This window comes from Tachyglossus aculeatus, chromosome 8 (genome assembly GCF_015852505.1).
Source record: "Tachyglossus aculeatus isolate mTacAcu1 chromosome 8, mTacAcu1.pri, whole genome shotgun sequence".
NCBI lineage: Eukaryota > Metazoa > Chordata > Mammalia > Monotremata > Tachyglossidae > Tachyglossus > Tachyglossus aculeatus.
Genome location: NC_052073.1, coordinates 23421020 through 23431103, shown reverse-complemented (window position 1 = coordinate 23431103; position 10084 = coordinate 23421020). Strand labels below are relative to the sequence as shown.

Sequence of the window (10084 nt, the reverse complement as noted above, 5' to 3'; positions counted from 1 at the left end):
GGCGGAGCTGGATTCGAACCCATGACCTCTGACTCCCAAGCTCTTTCCACTGAGCCATGCTGCCCAGTGTAGTAATCTCATCTCAGTTACCTCATCTGTAAAATCATCTGTAGATGATTCTTCTAGACTGTGAGCCCGCTGTCGGGTGGGAACCGTCTCTATATGTTGCCAACTTGTACTTCCCAAGCGCTTAGTACAGTGCTCTGCACACAGTAAGCGCTCAATAAATACGACTGAATGAATGAAAGCGCCAGGCACTGTTCTAAGGGCTGGGTAGATAGGAACTAATCAATTTGGACACAGTCCCTGTCCCACATGGGGCCCACAGTCTTAATCCCCTTTTTACAGATGAGGGAACTGAGGCCCAGAGAAGTTAAGTGACTTGCCCAAAGTCACACAGCTAAGTGGCGGAGCTGGAGTCGAACCCATGACCTCTGACTCCCAAGCCCATGCTCTTTCCACTGAGCCATGCTGCTCAGTGTAGTAGTTCTCTCATCTCCGTTACCTCATCTGTAGAATCATCTGTATTTACTATTCTATTTATTTTATTTTGTTAATATGTGTTGTTTTGTTGTCTGTCTCCCCCTTCTAGACTGTGAGCCCGCTGTTGGGTGGGAACCGTCTCTCTATGTTGCCCACTTGTACTTCCCAAGCGCTTAGTACAGTGCTCTGCACACAGTAAGCGCTCAATAAATCCGATTGATGATGATGATTAAAACTGTGAGCCCCATCTGGGGCAACCTGATCGCCTTGTATCTCCCTCAGCGCTTAGAACAGTGTTTGGCACATAGTAAGTGCTTAACAAATACCAACATCATCATCATTATTATTATCATTATTATTATTACTAAGCCCTTTGGAGGGTACAATACGACAAGAAGCAGACGCATTCCCTGCCCACAATGAGCTTGCAGTCTACAGTCTACAGTCCATGTGCCAAGCACTGTACTAAGCACTGGGGTGAATCCAAACCAATCAGTTTGTATGCAGTCATTCATTCATTTAGACTGTGAGCCCACTGTTGGGTAGGGACTGTCTCTATATATTGCCAATTTGTACTTCCCAAGCGCTTAGTACAGTGCTCTGCACATAGTAAGCGCTCAATAAATACGATTGATGATGATGATGATTCAATCGTATTTATTGAGCGCTCACTGTAATAATAATAATAATAATAATGATGGCATTTGTTAAGCGCTTACTATGTGCACAGCACTGTTCTAAGCGCTGGGGGGAATACAAAGGTGATCAAGTTGTCCCACGGGGGGCTCACAGTCTTCAACCCCATTTTACAGATGAGGTAACTGAGGCCCAGAGAAGTTAAGCGGCTTGCCCAAGGTCACACAGCAGACGTGACTGTGTGCAGAGCACCGTACTAAGCGCCATCCCACATGGGTCTCAAAGTCTTAATCCCCATTTTACAGGTGAGGTCACCGAGGCGTAGTGCACAGCTAAATGACTTGGCCAAGGGCATACAGCAGAAGGGTGGAGGAGCAGAATTAGAACCCAGGTCCTTTCTACTCCCAGGCCCGTTCTCTATCCACTAGGCCAAGCCGCTCCCTGCACAAAGACCCCGCGGAGGAACTGGGGCTGGAACCAAGATCTTTTTGGACATGGTAAGTGTCTACTAGTTTTGTTGTAAGATACTCTCCCAAGAGCTTAGTACAGTGCTCTGCTCGTTGTAAGTGCTCAGTTAATGATAGTACAGAGAAGCAGCGTGGCTCAGTGGAAAGAGCCCGGGCTTTGGAGTCAGAGGTCACGGGTTCAAATCCCTGCGCTGGCAATTGTCAGCTGTGTGACTTTAGGCAAGTCACTTCTCTGTGCCTCAGTGACCTCATCTGTAAAATGGGGATTAAGACTGTGAGCCCCCCGGGAGACAACCTGATCACCTTGTAACCTCCCCAGCGCTTAGAACAGTGCTTTGCACATAGTAAGCGCTTAATAAATGCCATTATTATTATTATAATGATGGTATTATAATGATGGTATTTGTTAAGCTCTTACTATCTGCCAGGCACTGTACTAAGCGCTGGGGCAGATACAATCAAATCAGGTTGGACACAGTCCCTGCTCCACATGGGGCTCACGGTCTCAAGCCCCATGAGGGAGCATGGGCTTGGGGGTTAGAAGGTCGTGGGTTCTAATCCCGCCTCCGCCACTGATCTGCTGTGTGACCATTCATTCATTCATTCAATCGTATTTATTGAGCGCTTACTGTGTGCAGAGCACTGTACTAAGCACTTGGGAAGTACAAGTTGGCAACATATAGAACGTGGGCAAGTCACTTCACTTCTCTGGGCCTCAGTTCCCTCATCTGTAAAATGGGGATTGAGACCGTGAGGCCCACGTGGGACAGGGATTGTGTCCAAGCTAATTTGCTTGTATCCACCCCAGTGCCTGGCACATAGTAAGCGCTTACCAAATACCGTCTGCAAAATGAAGATGGCACGAGTCCAACTTGTACTTCCCAAGCGCTCAGTACAGTGCTCTGCACACAGTAAGCGCTCAATAAATACGATTGATTGATTGATGAAGAGTGTGAGCCCCACAAGGAGCAACCCGATTACTTTGTATCTGCCGGTGCTTGGCACAAAGTAAGCGCTTAAAAAATACCATCGTTATTATTAGACAGATGAGATACCTGAGGCCCGGAGAAGTGAAGTGACTTGCCCACGTTCTGTATGTTGCCAACTTGTACTTCCCAAGGGAGGGAACCGAGGCACAGGGAAATTAAATCAATCAATCAATCAATCAATCGTATTTATTGAGCGCTTACTATGTGCAGAGCACTGTACTAAGCGCTTGGGAAGTACAAATTGGCAACATATAGAGACAGTCCCTACCCAACAGTGGGCTCACAGTCTAAAAGGGGGAGACTATTACTCTATTTATTTATTATTACTCTATTTATTTATTATTACTCTATTTATTTATTTATTTATTTATTTTACTTGTACATATCTATCCTATTTATTTTATTTTGTTAGTATGTTTGGTTTTGTTCTCTTTCTCCCCCTTTTAGACTGTGAGCCCACTGTTGGGTAGGGACTGTCTCTATATGTTGCCAATTTGTACTTCCCAGGTGCTTAGTACAGTGCTCTGCACATAGTAAGCGCTCAATAAATACGATTGATGATGATGATGATGAGACAGAGAACAAAACCAAACATACTAACAAAATAAAATCAATAGAATAGATATGTACAAGTAAAATAAATATGTACAAACATATATACATATATAAGTTAAATGACTTACCCAAGGTCACACAGCAGAGCAGTGGCAGAGCTGGGATTAGAACCCCTGACCCGTGCTCTGGGTGGTACGCCAGAAATAGAATCGATCGATTGATTGATCGACGGGTGGATGGATGGTTGAATGGAGTCCCTGCCGCCCGCGTTGGTGTCTTGGCCCTGCCCTGGGTGGGCAGCCGCCCCAGGGGTCATCATCATCATCAATCGTATATATTGAGCGCTTACTATGTGCAGAGCACTGTACTAAGCGCTTGGGAAGTACAAATTGGCAACACATAGAGACAGTCCCTACCCAACAGTGGGCTCACAGTCTAAAAGGGGGAGACAGAGAACAAAACCAAACATCCCAACAAAATAAAATACATAGAATAGATACGTACAAGTAAAATAAATAGAGTAATAAATATGTACAAACGTATATACATATATACAGGTGCTGTGGGGAAGGGAAGGAGGTAAGATGGGGGGATGGAGAGGGGGACGAGGGGGAGAGGAAGGAAGGGGCTCAGTCTGGGAAGGCCTCCTGGAGGAGGTGAGCTCTCAGCAGGGCCTTGAAGGGAGGAAGAGAGCGAGCTTGGCGGATGGGCAGAGGGAGGACATTACGGGACAGGGGGAGGACGTGGGCCGGGGGTCGATGGCGGGACAGGCGAGAGCGAGGTACGGTGAGGAGATGAGCGGCGGAGGAGCGGAGGGTGCGGGCTGGGCTGGAGAAGGAGAGAAGGGAGGTGAGGTAGGAGGGGGCGAGGTGATGGACAGCCTTGAAGCCCAGGGTGAGGAGTTTCTGCCCGATGCGCAGATTGATTGGTAGCCACTGGAGATTTTTGAGGGGTCGGTGACATCACAGTGCTCCGGGGGTCACCATGGCAATCCCGCCGCCCCTGGCTCCGGCCGGGACCGGAGGAGCCCGGGACGCCCCGGGAAATAGCGGCAAGTACCGGGATCGAGCTGCCCAGCACTGTGGGGCGGGGGTGCAGCCGGTGGTGGGTAGGGGGACGGTTGGGGAGCCGGCGGACAGCAAGGGTTGGCAGTGCGGCCTAGTGGGTAGAGCCCGGGCCGAGGCGTCAGAATCAATCAATCAATCGTATTTATTGAGCGCTTACTATGTGCAGAGCACTGTACTAAGCGCTTGGGAAGTACAAATTGGCAACACATAGAGACAGTCCCTACCCAACAGTGGGCTCACAGTCTAAAGGGCCTGGGGTCTGCTACCACCCCCGCCACTTGTCTGCTGGGTCACCGTGGGCAAATCATTAACTTCTCCGGGCCTCAGTTACCCGTAGGGAAGCACAGTGATCATTCATTCATTCAACCGTATTTATGGAGCGCTTACTGTGTGCAGAGCGCTGGGCTAAGCGCTTGGTGATAACGATGGTACTTGTTAAGCGCTTACTGTGGGCAAGTCACTCCTCTGGGCCTCAGTTACCTCAGCCGTAAAATGAGGATTATGACTGCGAGTCCCACGTGGGACAACCTGATGACCTTGTGTCTCCCCCAGCGCTTAGAACAGTGCTTGGCGCATAGTTAGAGAAGCAGCGTGGCTCAGTGGAAAGAGCCCGGGCTTTGGAGTCAGAGGTCATGGGTTCAAATCCCGGCTCTGCCAATTGTCAGCTGTGTGACTTCGGGCAAGTCACTTCTCTGGGCCTCAGTGACCTCATCTGGAAAATGGGGATTAAGACTGCGTGCCCCCGAGGGACAACCTGATCACCTTGTAACCTCCACAGCGCTTAGAACAGTGTTTTGCACATAGTAAGCACTTAATAAATGCCATCATCATTATTAGTAGTAGTAGTAAGTGCTTAACAAGTATCAGCATTATTATTAAGCGACTTGCCCAAAGTGTCACAGCAGACAAGTGGCGGGGTGGGATTCGAACCCACGACTTACGACTCCCAAGCCCGGACTGTACCCATTAGGGCGTTCTGCTTCTCCTGATACCATCACCTGCTTTAACTTTACACAAGGACCATAATGCAAAGTTTGACCTTTATTTCCAGGTTGGCGAAGGGTGTGTGGTATTCTCTAGTGCTGTCAGTGGCCGCCCTAGTCAATCTGTGGTATTTATTGAGTGCTTACTGTGTATAGAGTAATGTACTAAGTGCTTGGTTAGAGTACAATATAACAGTTGGTAATAATAATAATAATAATAATAATAATAATAATGGCATTTATTAAGCGCTTACTGTGTGCAAAGCACTGATCTAAGCGCTGGGGGGGTTACAAGGTGATCAGGTTGTCCCACGGCGAGCTCACAGTCTTCATCCCCATTTTCCAGATGAGGGAACTGAGGCCCAGAGAAGTGAAGGGACTTGCCCAAAGTCACACAGCTGACAGGTTACCTTGTAACCTCCCTAGCGCTTAGAGCAGTGCTTTGCACATAGTAAGCGCTTAATAAATGCCATCATTATTATTATTAAGTGGCGGAGCAGGGGTTCGAACCCATGACCTCTGACTCCAAAGCCCAGGCTCTTTCCACGGAGCCACGCTGCTTCTGGTAGACAGGAATGAGTCTGTTTATTGTTATAATGTACTCTCCCACACGCTTAGTACAGTGCTCTGCACATAGTAAGTGCTCAATAAATACAATTGGCTGCTCTCTCCCCCTCGCCCCCCTCTCCATCCCCCCATCTTACCTCCTTCCCTTCCCCACAGCACCTGTATATATGTTTGTACGTATTTATTACTCTATTTATTTTACTTGTACATATCTATTCTATTTATTTTATTTTGTGAATACGTTTGGTTTTGTTCTCTGTCTCCCCCTTCTAGACTGTGAGCCCGCTGTTGGGTAGGGACCGTCTCTAGATGTTGCCAACTTGGACTTCCCAAGCACTTAGTACAGTGGTCTGCACACAGTAAGCGCTCAATAATTACGATTGATTGATTGATTAATAATAATGATGGCCTTAACTCAGAGGGCCTCTCGTCTCGTGTCCCTACTGTGTAGAGAACAGCTTTCGGGGGCTCCTCTGAAGGCCTCCCGCTTGGCAGAAGTGCCAATTCTGCAGAGGCAACAGTCCCTAGCAGCCTCCAAAGCTGCGTGAAGCCGGAGTAACAGTAGCAGAAGTCACTGTAGGAGCAATAACAGTAGCCATTGTAATAATAATAATAATAATAATAATAATAATAATGTCATTTGTTAAGCGCTTACTACGTGCAAAGCACCGTTCTAAGAGCTGGGGGGGGATACAAGGTGATCAGATTGTACCATGTGGGGCTCACAGTCTTCACCCCCGTTTTACAGATGCGGTAACTGAGGCCGAGAGAAGTTACGTTACTTGCCCAAAGTCGCACAGCAGACGTGGTGGAGCGGGGATTCGAACCCAGGACCTCTGACTCCCAAGTGGGAGGCAGCGAGGCCTAGAAGACAGAGCACAGACCTGGGATTCAGAGGACCTGGATTCCAATCCCGACTCCGCCCCGTGCCTGCTGTGTAACCTCGGGCAAGTCATTTAACTTCCCTGTGCCTCGGTTCCCTCATCCGCAAAATGGGGATTCATTCATTCAATCGTATTTATTGAACGCTTATGGTGTGCAGAGCACTGTCCTGTCTTCCTCCTGCTTAGTCTGTAAGCCCCATGTGGGACTTTTTCTTTTTAATGCCATTTATTAAGCGCTTACTATGTGCAAAGCACTGTTCTAAGCGCTCGGTTATTCTCATATCTATCCCAGTACTTAGTACAGTGCTTGACCTGTAAGTGCTTAATACCACAATTATTATTATTAAAAGTAGTAATAGTAGTAGTAATATAGTAAATAGTATTTACTGAGCAACTACTTGGTACGATTCCCAGTTCAAGGTGTTTAGACGGCTTTGGAGTCAGAGGTCGTGGGTTCAAATCCCGGCTCTGCCACTTGTCAGTTGTGTGACTTTGGGCAAGTCACTTCACTTCTCTGGGCCTCAGTTCCCTCATCTGTAAAATGGGGGTGAAGACTGTGAGCCCCCCGTGGGACAACCTGATCACCTTGTAACCTCCCCAGTGCTTAGAGCAGGGCTTTGCACATAGTAAGCGCTTAATAAATGCCATTATTATTATTATTATGTAGTAGATGGAGTAGTAGTAGTAGTAGTGGTGGTGGTAAGTGCTATAGGTTATTGAGCATCAATAGCATGCAGTGTACTGTACTAGCCATTTGGGAAGTAAAGAATAATCAAGTGACATTTTCCCAGCCCTCAAAGGCTGGGAAATGCCCTAGCAGGGAAGACAAATACAAAAGTACGTACGATTAGAGAGTGGTCGAGATGAAAAACTGAGTATCCATCTATGCACAAAAGGACTGTGTTTGGCGTCGGGGGGAGGGAGGCTGGTTTTCGCAGCAGAGTCCCCCGAGGGGCTCCCAGCCCCTCCACACCTCAGGTAATAATAACAATAATGGTATTTATTAAGCACTTACTACGTGCAGAGCACTGTTCTAAGCGCTGGGGAGGTTACAAGATGATCAGGTTGTCCCACGGGGGGCACACAGTCTTAATCCCCATTTTCCAGATGAGGGAACTGAGGCCCAGAGAAGTAAAGTGACTTGCCCAAAGTCACACAGCTGACAATTGGCAGAGCCGGGATTTGAACCCATGACCACTGACTCCAAAGCCCAGGCTGTTTCCACTGCTGCCACGCTGCTTCTCAGGTCTCCTGGGTCCTCTCAGGCTGCCCGGGGGACCCCGGGCAAGCGCTCTCAGGGGCGTCCAAAGCTCTGGCAGTGGCAGCGTGCCCAAGAGCAGGCCTGTCCTTCCCCCCAGATTGCCTCAGTTTCCTTTGTCCAGAAGAACTGCTTTCGTGTCGTGTAGCAGAAGAGGCAACGGGCCTTGTCCTTCCCTCACTGCCCCACCTCGGGAACAGATTGAGGCCTGTGTACACCAGAGTCCTGGGTGCCCTGCGCATACCAGAGTCCCAGAACCTCTTTGTAAAAATAATAATAATAATAATGACGGCATTTTTTAAGCAATTGCTATGTGCAAAGCACTGTTCCAAGCACTGGGGAGGTTACAGGGTGACCAGGTTTCAGCCTTCCCAGACTGAGCCCCTTCCTTCCTCTCCCCCTCGTCCCCCTCTCCATCCCCCCCATCTTACCTCCTTCCCTTCCCCACAGCACCTGTATGTATGTATATATGTTTGTACATATTTATTACTCTATTTTACTTGTACATATCTATTCTATTTATTTTATTTTGTTAGTATGTTTGGTTTTGTTCTCTGTCTCCCCCTTTTAGACTGTGAGCCCACTGTTGGGTAGTGACTGTATATGTTGCCAACTTGTACTTCCCAAGCGCTTAGTCCAGTGCTCTGCACACAGTAAGCGCTCAATAAATATGATTGATTGATCAGGTTGTCCCCCGGGGGGCTCACCGTCTTCATCCCCATTTTACAGACGAGGGAACTGAGGCCCAGAGAAGTGAAGTGCCTTGCCCAAAGTCACCCAGCTGACAAGTGGCGGAGCGGGGATTTGAACCCATGACCTCTGACTCCAAAGCCCAGGCTCTTTCCACTGAGCCACGCTGCTTCTCTAGGCCAGAGTCCCGGGAGCCCCGTGTTCAGCCGAGTCCCAGGAACCATTCATTCATTCATTCATTCATTCAATCGTACTTATTGAGCGCTTCCTGTGTGCTGGACTAAGCGCTTGGGAAGTCCAAGTTGGCAACGTATAGAGACGGTCCCGTCCGCTAACTGGAGGTCGAACCCAGCCTGTCCGTCCTCCGGCAATCAGGCCCAGTTGGGAAAACCGGGAGACAACACCCTCCCCGCGGCTTCCCGAGCCGCCTTCCCTCCCGGGAAAGGGGGGCTCGGGGCCAGCCGAGTCACACACACCCCCACCCGGGTCCCTCCCGCAGAGAGAGGATGAACTCGAGCCGGACGCCGACGGACGCGGGCCCGACGAGCAAGACGAAAGCGGGCAGCCGGCCGAGCGTGGAGCCCCCCCGGGAGGAGCCGGACAACGTCACCTGGAGAACCTACATGGAGAGGAGAAGCAGCCTGAGGGAGTTCCTCAACTCCAGCCTGAGCCCCCACCTCCTGAAACGCCACCGCGCCCGCCTGGAGCTGTTGAAGAAATGCTCCTACTACATCGAGATCCTGCCCAAGCACTTGGCGCCGGGCGACCAGAGCCCCCTGACGCTGCCCAACGCCATGTTCCAGCTCATCGACCCGCGGAAGTTCCAGCGCATGAAGAAGGTGGGCACGGCCCAGACCCAGATCCAGCTGCTGCTCCTGGGCGAGCTGCTGGAGCAGCTGGAGCTGGGCCGGGCCAAGCTGGCGCGGCTCCTGGAGTCCCCCGACACCCTGCCCTTCCTGGCGCGCTGGGAGGCCGTGGAGCGGCGGGTGGCCGACCTGACCGCCGCCATGGACAGCTTCCTGGCCACCGTGGTGCCCGGCCGGCTGCACGTCAAGCATCGCCTGGTGGCGGACGTCGGGGCCGCCAAGATCCCCCACGTCCGCCTCATGCTCAGCGCCAAGATGCCCGTCCTGTTCGACCGCCAGGCCTCGGTGGCCCACGACAGCTGGGCCAGCCTCCGGTGGTTCGTCGGCGTCCAGCCGGCCGGGCCGGAGCGGTTCGAGCTGCGCTTCGGGCTGCTGGAGCCGCGGAGCCAGCAGGAGCGCTCCCAGGGCGGGGCCGTCCCCGTGGCCGCCTGCTCCTTCGAGGTGCGGGACCTGCTGCCCGACCGGGCCTACAGGTTCACCGTGACGAGGGCCGAGAGCTACACCCTGGTGTACGAGCCCTGGAGGGACAGCCTCACCCTGAGGACCCGGGCGGGCCTGGACGGGGGGTCCCGGGCCCCGGACGGGGGGCCCCGGGCCCCCGACGGCCGCCCCGGCCCGCCGGAGGCCTGAGCTCGGAGC

General features: G+C 51.0%; 1 protein-coding gene across 1 annotated transcript; it reads left to right on the top strand.

Moving 5' to 3' along the window:
* Positions 1-4173: 4173 nt before the first annotated feature.
* FNDC11 (fibronectin type III domain containing 11) lies at positions 4174-10075 on the top strand. The gene is made up of 2 exons (XM_038750039.1): positions 4174-4234; positions 9079-10075. The coding sequence occupies exon 2, from the start codon at positions 9086-9088 to the stop codon at positions 10073-10075; it is 990 nt and encodes a 329-aa protein (XP_038605967.1). The 5' UTR covers positions 4174-4234; positions 9079-9085.
* The last annotated feature ends 9 nt before the right edge of the window (positions 10076-10084 follow it).